The sequence below is a fragment of the Papaver somniferum genome, chromosome 8, assembly GCF_003573695.1.
Source record: "Papaver somniferum cultivar HN1 chromosome 8, ASM357369v1, whole genome shotgun sequence".
NCBI classification, from domain to species: domain Eukaryota; kingdom Viridiplantae; phylum Streptophyta; class Magnoliopsida; order Ranunculales; family Papaveraceae; genus Papaver; species Papaver somniferum.
Genome location: NC_039365.1, coordinates 114,543,864 through 114,564,644, shown reverse-complemented (window position 1 = coordinate 114,564,644; position 20,781 = coordinate 114,543,864). Strand labels below are relative to the sequence as shown.

The 20,781-nt window shown below is 37.3% G+C and overlaps 1 protein-coding gene and 1 long non-coding RNA gene across 15 annotated transcripts; both read right to left on the bottom strand.

The window, feature by feature from the left end:
• Positions 1 to 8,017: 8,017 nt before the first annotated feature.
• LOC113301559 lies at positions 8,018 to 8,998 on the bottom strand. The gene is made up of 2 exons (XM_026550331.1): positions 8,892 to 8,998; positions 8,018 to 8,797 (listed from the first exon to the last, which is right to left on the bottom strand). The coding sequence occupies exon 2, from the start codon at positions 8,786 to 8,788 to the stop codon at positions 8,276 to 8,278; it is 513 nt and encodes a 170-aa protein (XP_026406116.1). The 5' UTR covers positions 8,789 to 8,797; positions 8,892 to 8,998; the 3' UTR covers positions 8,018 to 8,275.
• An 8,211-nt stretch (positions 8,999 to 17,209) lies between these two features.
• Positions 17,210 to 20,539, bottom strand: LOC113302696. Of its 14 annotated transcripts, none has more exons than XR_003337033.1 (4): positions 20,414 to 20,539; positions 20,143 to 20,237; positions 17,944 to 19,559; positions 17,210 to 17,489 (listed from the first exon to the last, which is right to left on the bottom strand). It is a non-coding gene; the product is annotated as an uncharacterized LOC113302696 (long non-coding RNA). The 14 variants fall into 14 exon arrangements; XR_003337029.1 differs by lacking the exon at positions 20,414 to 20,539 and having other exon boundaries at positions 17,944 to 18,034; positions 18,126 to 18,231; positions 18,318 to 20,354; XR_003337032.1 differs by lacking the exon at positions 20,414 to 20,539 and having other exon boundaries at positions 17,944 to 18,034; positions 18,175 to 18,231; positions 18,318 to 20,354.
• Between the last annotated feature and the right edge of the window lie 242 nt (positions 20,540 to 20,781).

Below are 20,781 nucleotides of genomic sequence, written 5' to 3'. Positions count from 1 at the left end.
ATTGACATTTGATTTTTTTCTATCTTTTTATTTTTTTAATTTAAACAATCTTTAATTTCTTACAATTATATTATTTTTATAATTAATATATTTTTATTTTTATATTAACTTAATAATATTATTTTAAATAAAATTAACATTAATAATAAATATTAGTTAATATTATTAATATTATCATAATAATAGTAATTATTATTATATAAATATTTTTCTATAATTAAAAAGTATTATTTTATTTTAAAATATTAATTAATGCTTTTCATTAGAATTGTATTTACTTAAAATATAATTAAATATATTTGAATATATAAATTATTTTTTTCTCATATTGAAAAGGAAAAGGAATATTCTTAATTAATAAATAATAATTTATTTGTTCTCGTAAATTAGAAATATTATTCATTTTAAATATTATTAATCGACAAAATATTATGTAATTGATCAAAATATAATTAGTATTAATTAATTATTATTTTAAATATTAATTAATATTAAAATATCAAATAAAAATCCTTGATAATTACATATTTCATTTTGAATAATTAATTATATTAAAAAATATTATTTTATATTATAAATTAGTATTCTATTTTATACTTACTTAAATATCAAATAGACAAATATTATTATTTGAATATTTTATTATAAAATCTATTTTAAAAAATATTATTTTATTATAAAATCTATTTTTAAATATATTGGAATATATAAATTATACTTTGTCTCATATTTAAAAGGAAATGAAATATTTTTAATTAATAATTATAATTAGTATTAGTTATTATTTAAATATTATTTCATATTAAAATATCAAATAATTTTTTTTAATTAATTACTTATTTAAATTTAAATAATTAATTAATTATAAAATATTATGTTAAATTATAAACTATTATTCAATTTTATAATTACTTAAAATATCAAATAGACAATTATTATCTGAATATTTTATTATAAAATTCACTTTTAAAGTTTATAAATGTAATTTTAAATCATATTTAAAAATAAAAGATAACCTTTTACTAATACATACTAGTGTTAACAATACAAAATATGTATTTTCGTCGACATTATCCAATTAAAATTATTAAATTTAATTATAAAAAATTAAATTACTCTAATATTATTTTGATTTGTTGAAGCATTCCTTTAATTTAATAGTATTTTATATATTTTTTGGTTAATTAGTATATTTTATTTTATTTTAATATAAATAAAATAAAATATACTAATTAAATTTTATTTTATTAATTACCTTCAACTAATAAAAGATAATTGAAAAAAACATTCAAGGATTTTGGAAATAAACTTACTATCAAATCAAATTTAATATTCAAAAAATAGAAATATAATCAATTTCATTCGTAAACATGTCAAACACAAGAATTTAAAAGGATGTAATTCATTTTCTAGGTAGTTTGAATTTCAGGGAGTTCCAATTCAAACTCCATTCGTGCCAAACGGACCCTTAGTTTCTAATTGTTTTTCTCTTGCAGTTCTCCAAGAAGAAAGAATAGGTCATAATGGACCTTTTGGTTAGGCCCACTAGGCTATACAGTAATGGGCCATAATGTGTTTTCAAGTTTTAACAGGTAGTAACGCATGGTATAGTGGTATATAAAATTATCAAATTTTAAGTGTTGTGTCTTCCAACTCGGACCTACTCACCAATCCAGTCCATCACTAAACACGATTCCCATCTCGGTTCCTGCTCACTGTTCCAACCCGGTTCGATATTAATATTCTATGTTGTTTACTAAGGAATGACCTGTGTCGTAACGGCACATGCTATTTCACATTGTTTTAAGCTGGGATATTAAGCAGTGTTTAAGAGTTTGACTTCTTTTTTTATCTTTTGGTTAAGTAAAACAAAACTTCAAAAACATCTATGTATTTACCGATCTTGTTTTCCTTTAAAAGTTCCTCCCACCCATTTTTTTAATTTATAATTTTTCTGTAATTAATTTTAGTGGAATGAGATCTCAAAAGAAAAAGCAGGTCCAATTAAGTGGCGTTTCATTGACAACACTCGGAAAAGATGAGGTTGTTCCACCGAGTGTAGTATGGAGGTATGAAGATATATTTTTGGTTGCTCTCCAAACGGAACTGATTTGATTTGCCGTTTTTGTAATCTTCAACATTATAGCTAGAGCAATGAGTTTGTAATATGGCAGGTGATGCAGTGTGTAAGAGTTAGGGAATTTAAAACGCTACAGTAATTAAAACGTATGTTGCACGAGAATTTATCATTAAATGATCATTTGAGGGAAATTTAAACTTGCAGCAAATCCTTTTCTCTTCTTCAAGAGTTGCATTATATTGGGTTTGTTTATATGCGGCATGCCCAGTGTAAACACATGAATTCGACCAATGCCGAAGACACGAATGGGGCTTCGGGTATTAACCGAAGCCACCATTGACGAAGCCCTGACTACAACCGAAGCCACTATGGACGATGATACAACACGAGTGGGCTGCCCCAAAGGTGGGTTTCCCCGAAAAAGATAACCAGTGGGTGCCTAGATAACCCCAGCTTTAATAGTACATGTGTACGTCTAATAATAGAAGTCTTACCAGAAAAGATATTAGGGTACATGTGTACGGTACTGACGTGATAGGCTTTTCCTATAAAAGCAGGGAATTCTCTCAGAAAGAGATAGAGTTCTCCAGATAATTGTATTGTGTATTGGGATTAGTCTCCTCATTACCCTATGATAATTTAAGGGTGTTTACATTTGGCGACTTTACTGGGGACTAGTCCTAGGCACCAACACAATTTTATGGAGTCCTCGGCCACGGGTAGTCTAAATATTGTAAGATCAGAACCCCTCGCTAAAGGAATAGGAGAACCGATAACATTGTCAGCAGTTAATGAGATATCGGACCAACTAATGAATCCCGAGTTCAGAATGCCGCTGACAGAAGAATCAGGAGGGCAGAGCCAAACCATGTTGATAATGGTAAATCAATCAAACACGCCCGAGGATGCACCCAGACACGTTGAGGAAATCCAACAAGTACAAGCCGGGACAGATAGGGTAAACATACCACGCGAACAACCCCAACTCGACCCGCAGCACCTTGAGATACAACAAATGCGTCAATAATTGGCTAGCTCGGACAAAAGAAGGTTAGTCCTCGTGGAAAGATTATCCAAACTACAACCCGAAGGCGGTGATGAGGATTCTGACCCTTTCGGATCTCCATAACACCCTCTTCTATTACAGAACAGAGCCCAACGACACTCTTTCGGAAGACGACTCTCATCTGTCAGACACAACCCTCAACGCAGTGAGACACCAGGCTCCATCCAAATACCGAAAGAAGGCTCTCGGAACCCAGAAAGACAACCTAACAAAGAAACAGATCATGTCACTATCACGGAGGAACACATTTCTAAATACATTGAGGAGCACTATGGCTTGACCCCTCCTACAACAAACTTCACTGTACAATCTCCCTTCACTCAAGGATTACTGGATAAGTCAATGCCGGTAATGTATAAACAACCCAAGTTTCAACTATTCGATGGCTCTGGAAACACAACGGAACATGTATTCCGTTTTCTCATGAGCTTGAACGAATACACCACAAATTATTCCACCTGTCTTAGAGAATTCAGAAAGTCACCCACTGGAGCGGCTTTCACATGGTTTGTGGGACTAGAAGAAAATAGTATCTCGTCTTGGAATGAAATGCGAACCCAATTCATGAAAAAATTCTATTCCAGACAAAAGCAGCTCACCATTTCGGATATTTTCAACCATAAGTTCAAGCCAAGTAGAAAGTATTTAGATTTCGCGAAAAGTTTTCGAGGAGAGTGTCTACGTAGCAGCGTGAAAATTCCTGAAAAGGAACTTGTTAAGATAGGTATCATCCGGCTGCCAGCGGAGCTTAGCTTCATCTTGGCAGTTGTCAGGCTAGAGACTTTCGCAGAATTTGAAGACGCATGTTCTCGAGCAGATGACGCAGAAGAATTCAAAGCATCCGAAGCTAAGCAGTGGGGGCATTCGGTAGCGTACGCTAAAGACGAAGGAGCTAGCGGACAGGGAAGAGATCAGCAAATTTCAGAGATGGGAAAGGCTATAAGAAGAGGAATGACTCGAATGAAGTAGTAGAAACCCCATATTTTCCATGCCCGTTAGAAGTTGCTATCGAACTCTTGGAAGAATGGCGTAAAGACGGGGACAAGACTCTTCCATCTCCTGCAAAGGAACCAACAGAACAAGATAAGCGTCACCCAAGGTACTGCCACTTCCACCAAAAGGTATAACATGCAACAAAGAACTACAAGACGTTCAAGTGAAAAATCCACAACAGGCAGAGGAGCGGGGAGATTGATTTTGGCCCGGAGACACACATCCAGAAGGACCCGTTTCCACAACAGGCTTTCATGATCACGCATGAAAAACCCGAGATAACGCCAGAAGAAATGTGCGTTGTATCCGAAGCAGATAATTATGAATGCATTGCAGCCACTGTCGCGGAAAAAACACTATTCACAGCATTCTTTGATATACTAAATTTTACAGCCGAACATCGTCAAATTGCTGCGATAATATTGACCAAGATAGCAAGAATAAAGTGGTAGGCCAATACTTGGACCGAAGGTATCCGCTCCCTACCGACATTTTTTTTTGCTCGGTAATAACAAATTTTATTAAACCAAAAATATTGTCACAAATTTACAATAAAAACAAGCCCATTAACATAATTGGGCTTTGTGAATAAAGCAAAAAGAACAAAAATTGGCAAGCCCATTATAAAATTTTAACTAAACCTGTAATATGCTTTACAGGGTATTTCCATAGTTCTGAGGAAACTTGGTCTTGAAATGTAGCTTCTTATGACTCCCTTGTCTAGTCCTACACCCTTTTTTCCCATTGAGTCAGCTGAGAAATTAATCTCCCTAAAATTGTGAGAGAAGCTCCATTCTTGTAAAGATTTTTGATCTTATTCCATCTTGTAATTGTCCACCAAGGGACTACCCCTGTCTGTAAAGCTGTCATTGCTGCCTTGGAATCAGTTTGGAAATAAACTCTAAGGAAGTTATTACTAATAGCCCATTCCCAAGAACCTAAAATTGCATATATTTCTGCCATAAAGTTTGTAGCTAAACCCAATCCTCCAAACATTGCAAACAAGAATTCACCAGTGCCCTGTCTGCAAACAACACCATATCCCGCTGCTCCAGGATTCCCTCTTGAGGCTCCATCACAGCATATCAATGTAATGGGGGGGGGGGGGGGGGGGGTATATGGAAGTAAATCTCAGTTATCTTGGTTAACTTCACTCTTCTACAATTCAATCCAAAAATCTTCAGTATTTGCAGATTATAAGTAAAATTCCACATACTGCCATTCATTCTCACTTCAGTTTCTTTTGTAAAATGAAGTATTCTTTGTTTTAGAGCATCCATGTTTAATTATTCTTCTTCACAAACCATTTTGTTCCTCAAGAACCAGAGTTCTTTTATTGTCACAAGGGCTGCAACTTTCCACAGTTCTTTTATTGCTGGGCTCTTATGAGTTGCAAACTTGAGAATATCTTCAATTGATTTAGGATTTGTGAATAGAAATATTTCACCAAGGCATCTCCAAATTTTTTCACTGAACTTACAGGACCAAAGGGTATGTTCTAAACTTTCCTCTTCCATTTTTCAGAATGAGCATCTTGATGCTAACTGAAATTTTTTCTTCTTCATTTTATTATCTGAGGGTACAGCTCTTCTAATTATCTTAGTGGACACATTGGGGTGTATACTCTTGTGTCATACTGTGTTTATCCAGTTGACTGGATGATAAGTTTTTCTAATGCAATCAAAAGCAGAAACTACAATAAATTTACCTGAAGTTGTGGCACTCCAAATTCTCCTATCTCCAGTGTTATCTAACACTGGCAACTCTGAAATTTCAAATAAACTCAGCAAGTTTGCTGGTATATGTCATTCACTTTCTTTTATCAACTCTACCACTTTCATTGTAGGATTTTGTAGCATCAATAAATTTTCAGGAAATATATCTTGTAAAGGCCTGTCTTTTATCCAAGTATCCTTCCAGAATTATACATTTTTCCCATCACCCACTAGCCATCTAGTATGCTCAAAAACTTCATCAACCACCCACTTGATTCCTGGCCAAATTGAGGACTTTGCGTAATATTCAATCCAATTACCATTTTTATCTTGGAATTTTCCTTGAATTTTTTTTGCCCATTCATCATTTAAATTTTTAACTTGTGATCCATTATCTGAAGGTGGCTTGGGCATTAGACAATTAGAATATATAAATAAGTCAATGCTAATGAAGCTCCCTACCGACATCATCACTTTCTCGGAAAAAGATCGAACTGTGGACTGCGATCACACAAGATCTTTGTATGTCACAGTGGGAATTCGCAAGCATAACTTCAAGAGAGCCTTTGTCGACACAGGAGCGCCACTCAACCTGATCCCCTTACACATTGCCGAGATCATTGGGGTAAAATAAGAAGACATCAATAAATTCTCTACTGGAATTCAAGGATTCAGAGGAATCACGCAACAAACAATAGGTACTATCAAGTTGAAAATTCAAGTGGGACATATCCAAGCTAGTGAACCCTTCTATGTCATGGACGTACACTCGGCTTACCATTTGCTTTTGGGAAGACCATGGTTACATAAGCATGGGATTGTGCCCCCCACTTACCACCAGTGCATCAAGTTCATCCTGAAGGGGAAACAGAAGTGAGTCCCTGTCTCGACCGATCTCTTTACAACCGAAGAAGCAAACCTTACAGAAGCGGCCTTATATAACGGGTTGAGTGAACCCAGCGAAGTAGTCACACACATTTACTCAACCCCGATCCCAGACTGGACGACCGCCTATGCTAAACCAGCCGAGGACAACTCTACTAAGCGCACACAAGTCCATAAGGATGAACGGAGGCAATTTCGGAAACCACTCGTCCAGATGGGGGACATGTTTACAAACGTTAATTTAAAAGTTTCAGTTACCAACCGACAAAGCCTTGAATAAGACCCCCAGCGAAGAGACACGGCGAAGAAATGGAGGGGAATATGCATGGGGCTTATAAAGGAATGAGCAGAACTAATACCAACTCATGTAAGCAACAATGCCACTCAATAAAAGGCTTCATCCACTTATTCTAAATTTTCCTCTGTTCTTTACCTCTTTCAGAAGGGTGACTAGAATCACCGAAAGAGCGTAATGCAACCACTACATGGATAACTTTATCCTACGAGACAAGATTCAGAATCTGCCTATTCCAACCTAGACTAAGCTCATACAAAAGATATAAACAATATCGGTTGTGACTTAGATCTAAAAGGTGCCTAGCCCAGAGGCTATCTTCCCCGCATACAAGGAACTCACACCCGATATCAAAATAACAAAACCGAATGCGCAAAAAAAAAAAGAGCAAAGGACAATAAACTTCCAAATTCACATTGTTTCAAAAAAAAAATAAAAAAAAAAAACAGCAACAAATAAACGTCGACAAACGACACTAATGATGTACATGCGTATGTGAGGTATGCATAAGGGTCAAACATAACTAGCCAATTCACTATGAACTTGGGATAAAGCAACCCTTGCATGACACAGAGCAACTTCGGTATCTTGAGCAAGGAAGAAGAACTGCACCCGTTTTGCCTTACAAGCAAGACGATCAATGTCAACTTCCAAGTCTGCCAAAGATTTTATATGCAACTTCTTCATCGCGACATTTTCCGCAGTCGCAATCCTCTCCTGGTCTTCATACGAAACAAGTCTAAAATGCTCAATGGCCAACTCAAATACATTGACCAACCGAGTCAGAAGCAGCATCTCCGAGACCAGTCTGGTATGGGCTGACATCCTCAAATGATGCCCAAATTACAACTAATATAAAATCATGCACTAGATTATTAACATCTATTTGTACCATGACCACATACACAATTATCGAGATAATAATTGCCATAAAACCAGCAACGGCATCACATAAAACGTCAGCAAATCAAAATGTTCCAACGAAAACAAAGCAAAATAATATCCAAAACAAAGTAACAACAAGCTCAAATCCAACAACACAAATACGACAGAATCATTCAAAACTAGCTAGTTCGGCTTCCTTGTCAGCTAACTCCTTCTGTTTCAATTGCAACTTCGTCGTGGTTGTTGCGACCTCAGCAGCAATTTTGGACGCCTCAGCAGTTATCCGAACCTGCTCCTTTTGCTGCTCCTTCAACTTCTGGGTCTCCGCTTTCACCTCTTCTTTCAGACGCGTGATCTCACCAGACCAATTTTCGACTCGCTCTTCTCTCTTCCAACCCCTTGAACAACTCTTCAATCCAACCCATATTAAACCTTAGCAATCTCGGGAGAACAAAACTATCCCTCCATGTCTCCAAGGCATTGGTGGAAGGGCAATCGTCGCCGAATTCAACCATCTCCTTTGCCACAACAACTAAGGCAGATACACTGGAGATCAAATTGTTACGATCCGATAAAACCTCAGTGCTCGCTACATGCCCGGGCTCTTCCACAATCCCCTTGTAGTAATCCCTTGGTTCCGGGGACACGGGAAAATTATACACCGGCAAGAAATGAGCATAAGTAGTCGCTACAGCGGCAACATTCCCTTTGAAATCAAACCAGGTTGCCTGACCAACCAAGGAATTAGGACTGCCAATGGAAGGTGGTGGTATCGGATCAGGATACCTCGATCCAGACGTAACTTGACCACTCTGATGTCTCCGCCTTTTCAAGTTACTATTCTCGGATGACTGTTCCGTACGACCCATAATTATTCCCTACAAAGACACCCGATGTAGCGCTAAGTCATATCCCGGAAAAGTGATGAGAAGCAAAGAAAACTTTTCCTCAACCAAATATAAAATACTTTACCTGAGAACCTGGGCTAGAAGAAGAATTCTGAGGACTCAACGTTCCACCAACTGATGAACCTATTCAAAAGAAGAGAGAGGTTTCAATGACAGGAAAATGATCTTTTCTCCCAAGACAACATATTTATAATGGCAGAAAAGGTGTAGATAACGTGGATAATATGCCAACTAAATTTTCGGACACTTTATGACAACCACGTGCAGATCAATAACTAATGCTTACGTAATCAGCTACTTACCTCTCTGACCTTCGGAAGATGATGTCGCCTCTCCCCTATTTCGTATCACTATTCGAGGCCTCCGTGCCGGCTTTATGCAAATAAACTCACATTAACATCACCAAACAGAATACCACTTAAATACACCATTCACTTAAAGTTAGAAGCTCACCTTAGCCGCGGCAGAGGAAGTTGCCTCTTTTCCCTTTTAAGCAGCACCCCCGATATTCTTCCCTCTCGATCCAATCTTTATACCATGAGCAGCAGCAACCTCGGGTGTAAGTTTAATACGCCCAAGAGCATTTAACTTACGAGGACTAGTGACTTCCACGGTATCAGCAACGCCACTCACGAACTCAATCATCCGTGTCAGCTCATCATACCAATTCGAACACCAGGCCTGAGTGAACTTTGGAGGGACTTTCGGCGAAGGCACCAACAAATTGAAAGGACGATCCCGACAATACCTGGGGCTATCGGGCTTAAAAACAAACCGCCGATAACACTCCTTCATTAAGTCGTCATCATCTGCTGGGAACCACGGATATTGAATAGATGCCAAACCTTGATCATTCCCTAACTGCCTAGCGACCCTGCCCACATTGTACCTAACAATGCAAAACTTTCCCTCGAAGTATCCAGGGAAAAAGCCCAGAGTATCCATTACTATGAAGTCCCAATCGTCATCATCAAGGGACGAATTTTACGAGTCCAACACATCATCAAGAAAGGCAAATTTAGGACCCAAAAATAATGCTCATCGGGGGAGTCATCATATGGACGTGCCCGAAATGACTTCAAATCATCCACCAGCCACATGAACTCATTAGTTGCCTTCTTCACATGTTTATTCTCATATAAAGCAGTGCGAGGATACCGCATTGGGGGAGGAGGAAGACGCCCAGAAGTACCAACAATACCCTCATTTCTCACAACTAGATAATTTACTTCAGACCTGTTTGCGGGAAAGCGTTCCCAGAACCACATCTGCAACAAGCTGGTGGGGACGTAACTCTCAATTACATGCAGGGGGCTGTTGGTAGCCTCCATATCAAAGATCAGTGCATCCAAATGACGATATACACCACCTAAGAACATGGGGGCCAAAAAATATGTAACCCCCGTTCCATCTTCACAGCTATCCTAAATACATCCTCTCGAATGATATCCTTAGGACAACATTCAAAAAAGTCATGAATTAGCCAGCACGATAGGAATGCTGCTAGTTCGGCATCTTCACCATGACCATGGGAAGGAGGCTCGTAAGACTTCACGACCAAGGGAAGGTCTTTCTTGCTAGACTCCTCAGTTACCTTAGGTTCCCAATAACTCATCCAACCCGAAAGAGAAGCACGTTTATCCTCTCTCGTAAAGCCCTCAGTTCCACCAACACTCATTTTACATGATATGGCCTTTCGGACTTCTACCAACTTCTTATACAGTGTCGAGTCCGTATCAGTCATGGTTCCGGGGTCAGCCTCTTCGAAATCATGAGAACTATGTATGGGTAACCCCGTAAGGACAACAACGTATTCCAACGTGGGGGAAGCCTCCCCCCATGCAAAGACTAAGGTATGAACACCGGAAACCCACCGAAGACAAACATAGGAAAGAGCTTAATTGGACCAAAAGATACTACGATGAGCACAAATATCCAAGGCCTGCTCAATATTAAGCGCCTGAATACGCCGAGCATGTTGTGGCTTTGATATCATGCAATGTTTCCAAGAAGACCATTCGTAACTAACAAGAGTGGTGGAGGTAAACTCGATAGAAGGGTCTCGATAATCCCCACGTTCGATGCATAGTCGGGGGAAATTCTCAAGGGAATATTTTTAGGGTGAGTGACTTCGGGAACCATTAAGTTTGTGCTAGTATCGACAGAATTAAACTCTATGTTGTTCAATCTAGGGATGAACTCATCCTGTAAAATAGACCCGGCATTACGGCTGCCTGTTGATTCTGGACCGGACAAGCGAAGCGCTCTCACTTCCGCGGAATCTTCTAGCGATATCGACTTACCGGCACCGGATATTGGCGGTTCCATCCTGAAATCCGAAACTAATAGAACCACCGAAGACAATAAGAAACAGAGAAAAGAAAGAGAGAGATAAAGGGAAAGGGTAATGGCAACTGCAAGATGAAACTTAGCTTATATAAAGACAACTCTCTTTATTGATGTTTAGAAAATCTCTCAAAACTAAACACAAGCTCTAATCTTGCTCATATGATCAAACCACAACTTTGGTGATCATATATAGAACTAGAACTTCCTTTTCTAATCATATTTCCTTATTACATGTATTCCCTTTTCTTAGAACTAGTTGACTTCTAATTCTCTTAGGTTTACAGCAATTTCCTAATCTTGTCCTAACCAGCTTGTTGACTTCTATGTTGAAGTTTAACCAACATTCTTCCCGTTAAGCTTCAACCTTACCCGTGACATATCTTGTACTCCAATCAGTTGTCTCATTTCTTCAAACTTGATCCGAGCTAACGCCTTTGTCAATATATCTGCTTTCTGCTCAGTTCCTGGTATGTGTTCAACGTTGATGATCTCCTTCTCGATACATTCCCTTATAAAATGATATCTCTTGTGAATGTATTTAGTCTTACCATGAAACACAGGATTCTTTGTGAGTGCTATTGCAGATTTATTATCAATTCTGATGAGAATTTGTTCTGTATCTCTTCATTTGATTTCACCCAAAAGATCTTGAAGCCAGATTGATTGTTTAGATGATTCTGTTGCGGCCATGAACTCAGCTTCGCATGATGACAGAGCTACTGTGTCTTGCTTCTGTGAGCACCATGTGATAGGTGCATCTCCTAGGTAGAAGATATGACCTGTCGTACTCCTTCCATCGTCTTGGTCAATGTTGTGGCTACTATAACTATACCATACAACCTTCTTTGATCCTCCTCGACCATACTTCAACCTATACGTGATTGTTCCTTTTAGGTATCTTAATATTTGCTTCATGATGTCACCATGAGACTTGCGTGGACTTTGCATATAACGACTAGCTACTCCCACTGAGAAAGCCCACAGATGTAAATGAAATGACTTTGTAGGCGCAGGGGACCACAAAGCACAAGTCTGGTCTTGTGTGTAACAAGTACCTAAGACACCCAACATTTCTTCTATAACACGTTGAATCAATCTCTGCTTTTTCTTGTGCCTTTGAAACTTTAAGTCCAAACTCCATTGGTATCTTAGTTGGATTACAAGTTTCAAGTCCTGCTTCTTTTAGAATTCTCCTTGCATAAGCTTCTTGTTTAATCTGAATCCCATCTACTCCTTGATGGAATTCTATGCCAAGGTAATAAGTGAGTTTTCCGAGGTCTGACATCTCAAACTTTGATGACATTTCTCTCTTGAACTCATTGATCACCTTAAGGGAGTTTCCAGTCAAAAATAGATCATCTACATAGACTGCAATCACAAGAAGCGTTCCCTTTTCTTCTCCTCTGTATACTGATGTTTCTTTAGAGCACTTAACAAATCTGATTTCTCTTAAGATTTGATCTAACTTTGTATTCCAGGCTCGAGGAGCTTGTCTTAGACCATATAGAGCTTTTGATAACTTATAAACCTTATGCTCTTGTCCTTTTACTTCAAAACCTTCTGGTTGTTCAACATACACATCTTCTCGCAATTCACCATGTAAGAATGCTGTCTTAACGTCTAAGTGGTGAATTTCCCATGAGTTTGATGCTGCCTCTGCAATTAATAAGCTTATTTTTTCAATTCTAGCAACTGGTGCAAAAACTTCATCAAAATCTATGCCTGATTCTTGTACATATCCTTTAGCTACAAGCCTTGCTTTGTATTTATTGACAGTACCATCAACATTCCGTTTTATTTTGAAGATCCACTTAAGACCAATCATTTTTACCCCACCTGGCTTATCAACTAGAAACCAAGTCTTGTTTCTGTTGATTGAAATAATTTCTTATCTACATGCTTGTGTCCATTTAGTCGAGACCTTTGCTTCCTGAAAATTCCTTGGTTCATCATTAACAGAAAGTAGCATAATCTCACATTCTTCTACAGCTTGAAGAACATAATCCTCCAGATACTGTGGATTTTGTATCTGTCTTGTTGATTTTCGCAGTGGAATGGGTTGAGTTATTTCATCGATCTCCTCTTCTTCTTCTTCTTCTTCTTCTTCTTCTTCTTCTTCTACTTCTTTGTTATTCTCAGTGTTTTCATTATTCTCTTCTTCTTCTTGATTAACATCATTGTTTCCATTGGTATTGATGATTATATGTCCTTCGCCTTCATCAATTACTTGACCCCATCTCATGTGAAACATTCCTGGATCCCTAATTGGTCTATCATTAGTTTCTTTCCAGTTCCAGTTTGCTTTTTCATCGAATACCACATCTCGACTCACTATTACTCTTTTCGTTGTTGGATTGAATAATCTGTAAGTTTTGGATCCAGGATCAATTCCTAGATGCACAAGAGTCTGAGATCGATCATCCAGTTTCTTAAGAGTTACAGAATCAACTTTTGCGTATGCTTTGCAACCAGACACTCTTAATGATCTATGTTTGGTTTTCTCTTTCGCAAACTTTCATATGGAGTCATGTCTTTCAGAGATTTCGTAGGTATCCTGTTTATTAGGTATGTGGAGTGTCGTACAGCTTCTCCCCATAGATAATTAGGTACCTGCATAGCCTTTAAAGAACTTCTTGTCATCTCCATTAGAGTCATGTTTCTCCTCTCCACCACTCCGTTTTGTTGTGGTGTATATGGTGCTGTGAGTTGCCTTTTGATTCCATTTTACTCACAGAACTTGTTGAACTCTAAGGAAGTGAACTCTCCTCCTCTATCAGTTCTAAGAATTTTGACCTCCTCTTTTAACTCTTTTTCTATCAGATTTCTGAAAGCTTTAAATCTGTCAAATGCTTCACTCTTTTCTTTCATAAGAATAGACCACATATATCTTGAGAAGTCATCTATAATAACAAATATGTATTTGTTATTTGCAAGGGTTTGTGGTGTAATAGGACCACATAAATCAGCATGAAGAAGCTCTAATGGCTTTGAGGCTCTGAATGTTGTTGCTTTTGGAAAACCTTGACGCGTTTGTTTCCCAACTAAACATGATTCACAGATCCTTGATTCATCGTTTATCTGTGGTAGCCCTCGAACCATCTTGTTCTGAGACATAGTTTTAAGGTTCTGAAACTTATGTGTCCTAACCTTGCGTGCCACTTCCATGTCTGATCTTCCAGTCTCATATTCAGACACAATGGTCTTCCAATCATGAGACTTATCTTGTAGAGTCTATTCTGTGATCGTGAGACTCTAACTAAAAGTCTTCCACTTGGGTCATGAACTGTTAGATAATCTTGTCGCATTCTAACATCACATCCAACTTCTGTAGCTTGTCCTAAACTTAGAATTTTGCTTTGTAAGTTTGGAATGAAGTAGATGTTTGTGACAAGCTTCTGTTCTCCGGTCTTGCTCTGAAATAGAATTGATCCTTTGCCTTCAATTTCTACAGAAGATTCATCCCCAAACTTCACTTGTCCTTTGATTTTCTCATTGAGTTCAGAAAAGTAGTGTCTCTTACCAGTCATGTGATTGCTGGCTCCATTATATAAATACCAGATTCCTTCTTCTCCATCCTTTGATTCGTAGTTCTTTGGTATTAGTTTCCCTTCGTTTAAGAATACAACTTCGTGCATGAAAAGAGTTGTATATGCTTCCCTTGTTTCATTCTTGTTTGCTTCTTCCATCTTTTGTATTCTTTCAGGGCATACATAGGAGAAGTGTACTGGTTTATCACATCTGTAACAAATATTTTTTGATATATCCTTCTTTTCTTTCCCTTGGTTTTGATCATTCTGACTTGTTGTTCTATCTTGTGAGTTAAACCTTCCTCCCCTTCCTCGGCCTCTGTTTACTCTACCACCTCTTCCACGACCTCTTCCTCTTGTCGCAGAGTTTTGTTGGTAAGAGTTTGTGTACAAGAGTTTTCCTTGAGTTTCTCCATTGTTTTCTTCATCAAGGATTCTCTCTTCATATGCTTTCAATCTTCCAATTATATCTTCATAGATAGTCTTCTTTAAATCTAAGACTTGTTCGAGAGAAGCTATGATATGAATATACTTGGATCTTGGTAAACTATTGAGAAACTTCTTTACCAATTTATCTTCATCAATGGATTGTCCAAGTGACGCAGCTTTTGAGGCTATCTCTGATAGCTTTCCATCAAGAGTATCAATGGTATCAGTTTCTTTCATCTTTAGTCTGTCAAATTCAGACATAAGGGTTTGCAGGCGTGCTTCTTTGACTCGATCAGCTCCGAGGTTACGTGCTTTGATCGCATCCCATATCAGTTTAGAATTTTCTTGTTCACCAACTTTCAAAACAAGTGATTCTGAGATTGCTTGAAATAGTAATCCTATAGCGATGTTGTTCTTATCTGCATCATCTGTTCCTGGTTCAATTGTATCCCACACCTTGTATATTTTCATCAATATCTTTATCCTCATGGCCCATACTGTGTAATTTGTGGCATTGAGGATTGGAACTTGAACTGGTGGTGCTGAGAATTCTTTTGTACGCGTAGTGGTGCTCTCGTTTGGTACCATAACTTGGTGTTTGACAAGATCACTTTTCTCGTCTGTGCACAAAAACTTGTAGCTCTGATACCAATTAATGGCAACTGCAAGATGAAACTTAGCTTATATAAAGACAACTCTCTTTATTGATGTTTAGAAAATCTCTCAAAACTAAACACAAGCTCTAATCTTGCTCATATGATCAAACCACAACTTTGGTGATCATACATAGAACTAGAACTTCCTTTTCTAATCGTATTTCCTTATTACATGTATTCCATTTTCTTAGAACTAGTTGACTTCTAATTCTCTTAGGTTTACAACAATTTCCTAATCTTGTCCTAACCAGCTTGTTAGTGACTTCTATGTTGAAGTTTAACCAACAAAGGGAAGATGTCAAAAGTAAATATAAAAAAGAAGAAGGAGAAAACGGATTTTATACGAGGAGATGCCAGAAAGATGAACAGTCGGCATGATAGAGAAGCATACGTGTCAGCCAACCAATGGGAAATGAAACGGCAGAAGAAAGATATACCCTACGAATGATAAACCAATGGGTAAAACCTGAAGGACCCAAGGAGAATAGAATCCTTAGGATTTTCATTGAGGCGATACGGATTCGGAGTCACGTCGAAACAGCCCCTTCAGCCGATAAGAATCCAAACCCGAAGTTATGAGTAACAGGGGGCTCCAAGAAGGGAGATATGATCAAGAAGACGCATCCTGAATACAAGTCAGGACTGATTGCCAAGTCTGCAAGTCTTGACAAAACAGTCAGGGGGCTAATAGAAACACATGAATTCGACCAATGCTGAAGACACGAATGGGGGCTTCGGGTATTAACCGAAGCCACCATTGACGAAGCCATGACTACAACCGAAGCCACTACTAGCAAAGTCGAGGTCACTATGTACGATGATACAACACGAGTGGGCTGCCCCAAAGATGGGTTGCCCCGAAAAAGATAACCAGTGGGTGCCAAGATAACCTCAGCTGTAATAGTACATGTGTACGGCTAATAATAGAAGTCTTAACAGAAAAGATGTTAGAGTACACGTGTACGGTACTGACATGACAGGCTTTGCCCTATAAAAACAGGGAATTCTCTCGTAAAGAGATAGAGTTCTCCAGATAATTATATTGTGTATTGAGATTAGTCTCCTCATTACCCTATGATAATTTAAGGGTGTTTACACCCAGCGTGCAATAAATAGTAATCCCAAATGGTGATTTCACAAACATATAGTATTCGAGCACTAAACTGATTACTCATAATTGTCACTCACTGCATGCTTTGTTTTTGAAGTCCGTTTTGGAAATCTTAATACGGTGCACAAAATAAAATTTAAAAAATTCATAGGGTATTTCACAGGGTAATCTGCTGGGATTGTTTGCTCTGCACCCAAAACCACAAACTGAAAGGCTGAAACAAATCAAATAATTAGATGAAACTATCAGACTACTCAAAGACGGGCTTTACCAAAAATATCATTGGATATATGGAAAAATGGGCTTTAGAGAGCCAAAAAAAAAAATTAAATTTATTTTCTTCTGAAAATTGCTAAGAGATGTCAAAACACAATACGTTTGCAATACATATTAGAGTCAGAATTACATATACGATTAAACATCACATGTTATGTAGGCACAGGCTCTTGAAAAATTAATGATAAAATTGAACACATGCCCTAGACGCTACGGTCCAATACAACTCGAACTTCTTCAATAGCCGGAGGCTGAGCAGCTTTTCCAGAAAATCCCACTCGTGAATCCCCTCTCAGTAATCCAGTGTCCGGCATCTCATACCACAAAACACGAAACATTTTGAGAATACTTAGTAACTTGGTCAAAGTTTTAATTTGAAATGAGGTACAAAAGTAACCAACGTAAAACATTTCACAAAAAACAAACTTAATCTGTTAATGACAAACTAAGTTCGAGTTACAAATTTAGTAATAGCTAATAAATTACAAAATTATCAACTAATTATGAACGAATTAATCTCAACTAATATGAACTTCTAAACTGACAAATGGCAGAATTTTCGTTATCATCTCTAATTAAACGACATCACATCAAATTCTCTAAACCTATGGCTCCACGACATTAACCAAAACAGTACTTACTAAAAAGTTTCTAAAAATCAAATAACAACCTATAGGTAGAGTTGGTGAGTGCTACGCCTAATAATCAGAAATGCAAAACCGCTCGCTGAGAACTAAGAAAATACAACATGATCATATTAATGCTTACCTCGGATATCAGGGATATACCCGTTTTCCCCCTTTTTTGATTCAGTTTGGACTTCTTTCACAGAATACGTGTTTCACAGAGTAGGTGGTACCTTTACATGAGAAAAAAAAAATCAGCAAGACTATACTTCGGCAGGCGTTTGACATCATTGTGATAACCAAAGAATATCCCACTCGAGAAACCTTGAATATTAAAACAATCAAAATCAGTGAAACTACAAAATGAGAATACGTTCGCAATGTGGGAAGGGTTCAGATCTTGTCTTTCCACTTTTCCAGTGAACAATAACTGCATAAAAATGAGTTCAAATTAAGAAAACAAAAAACAAACGATTGTTAGAACCAATATGCTGACAAAAAAAAAAAGATGTGTACCAGAAGACTGGGATGCTCTCGACGAATCAACATAGTGTTAGAGATTTACTTTGCATATGTGTACTCATGGCTATAAAGGAGTTAGTTAGAGGCAAGAGATCCTAGTGGGATGCTTTCTTGCATGTCCTACAATGAAGATACAACTACAGCTTCATATTGCGCAGGTAGCTGCATACACAGATTTGTAAAAAATGTAGCAAAGCATTTATGCGGTAGATATGAAAATTCTAACAAACAGAAATGAAACCAATGCATGTGAGGACAAAAAAAAAAGTAAGGCATCACCATCCATGTTCAGTGAAAATAAGTTTTCTTAAGGTCATATAGGAACATGCTTTTAAAAATGAGCCTGTTGTGTAAATCTAACCTCTTAAGTTTCAGCAGTCTATCATTATGTATCAATACATTCACTCCATTGATAGGATTATCAATAGTTGCATGAAGCAGATCCTCCTGAAACATTATCGAGCATGAATTTATTAGTTTTCAAACAAAATCCAAAAATAACAATCAGTTTGTTGCTTTTACCAACTGGAGAGAATGATTCTGGATTTAAAACTTCTCATCATTTTGTGGTCTTTTAACTGGGAAGCAAAATTACAGCTAGAGTGTGAAGCACTAAGGTAAAAGTAGTCAACTATACCTTCCTCCCGGCTTGGGTCTGAGCTGTAACTCCAGAAACATCAAACCAAAGACTTTGAGTTGCTCATGTGAACACTAAGCACGGTGCAACATAACATGCTATAGTGAGATGAAGTGATTCTATCATGTCTAAGCCTTTTGATAAATGTTGTTCATTTTCTGGCTGTTGGTTGCGTAAATTATTTGCATGGTCTTAAGTTTATACCAATAACCTATGGTATCGACCATACACGCACTTTAAAGTTGAAAATCTAGAAAATTCCCAACTGTGAAGATATTTAGATAGCCATTTCATGCCAACTTTTTGAGACTCTTTAATTGTTTGGTACTTACATGAGCTTCTTTCTTTGTTGCGACCTCTACAACCCACTAACCCAGTCACCAATGCAATTAAGATCAGTACCTTATGGGAGAAGATCAACCCAGAAAAGAGTGAAAGTAGAAGTTAAGTTACCTGAGATACATGGGTAGTTTATTGTTGATTTAACTAACAATAACAGGCCATTTAAATCTCAAAACTCAACATAAAGACGGTAGTTTAGAGTTGATTCAAGTGATTTACCTGAGATGGATGGTAGCCTTTTCCGCACGAATAAAAATCTGCAACAATACATCAAAAACTCAAGTAAAACTAATCGTTAAAAACAACAAAATTAAATTAGAATTAAAGAAAAGTAAAACGCACATAGCAAAACTAACAGAGTGGTAGTAAACTCTTGAAGTTAAGAGTACCCATCATATATCTAACAACATATATAAATCGCTGATTCTACTTTAAATTTTTTAAGAAATTTGGAAAAATTGGCTGAGGGAGAACATAAGATGAGTACCCATGTTTCTAACTTCTGATGCAAACTAAGATTTTTTTTTGATGGGAAACTAAGAGAGTTTATAATTAAACAACATACACAAATTGCTGATTGTCCTAAGTTAAAAACAAAATGTAAATACTGGCAATGGAAGAACATACCTGGAGTCGATAGAGGCCAACAATCATGTTACGTTTCAGCTATGTTATATAAAATCCTTGATAGACTAACAATCTTATCTAGTCAAGGGTGAGGGAATGTTGTGGAAAGAAAAATTCTAAGCGAAAGTAACAGTACCCTAAGCAAATCAACAAAGAAACCCTTAAAAAAATGAAATTGAAATTGCACTAAAAGAGGGAAGAGGAAAAACTTACATGTTGAACTGGTGGAACGAATGTTGTTTTCGACTGGGATGTGACGTTATATATGAAGAAGCCAGTTAAAGCTGAGATGAGCGTTTTTTTTTTTCCTAACGTCGAAAAACATTCAATAAGAGGAAGATGATGAAAGGGCCTATTCATTGCTCGTGCTTGGAAGAATCTTTTTTGTTAGAGAGGAAATTGAAAGGTTGAGTCGTTCCAAGGGTTTATGCAGTTACGGTGGAATAGATGGAAAAAAAAAGGATAAGTGGAGTTTAGTACTAACGTTTTGACCAACACTATGCTTTGGTCTAACATTTGTCCAACGTTAGTGTTTGGTATCTGGACTGGATGTTTACCTGCACCGACCGTTTATGACCAGACATTAGTTAATTTTATAAAATAAAAATACTATAAAAATATGAGTTTACAAATTTATCCCTGGGTCTAGGATCCGATGGTTACAATCTAAACTTTTTTTTCGTCTATGGTCCTGATTTACACATCAATTAACCCTAATCCATTCCTCCTCCATTCCATCTGAGGCAGAAGCAGCAGCATCTTCTTCATTCAACTTCAAAATCAGCTGCAACCACCATTCCATTCAAACACAACCAAAACTTCTGTAACTCCAGCATCCCAAACTCAAACATC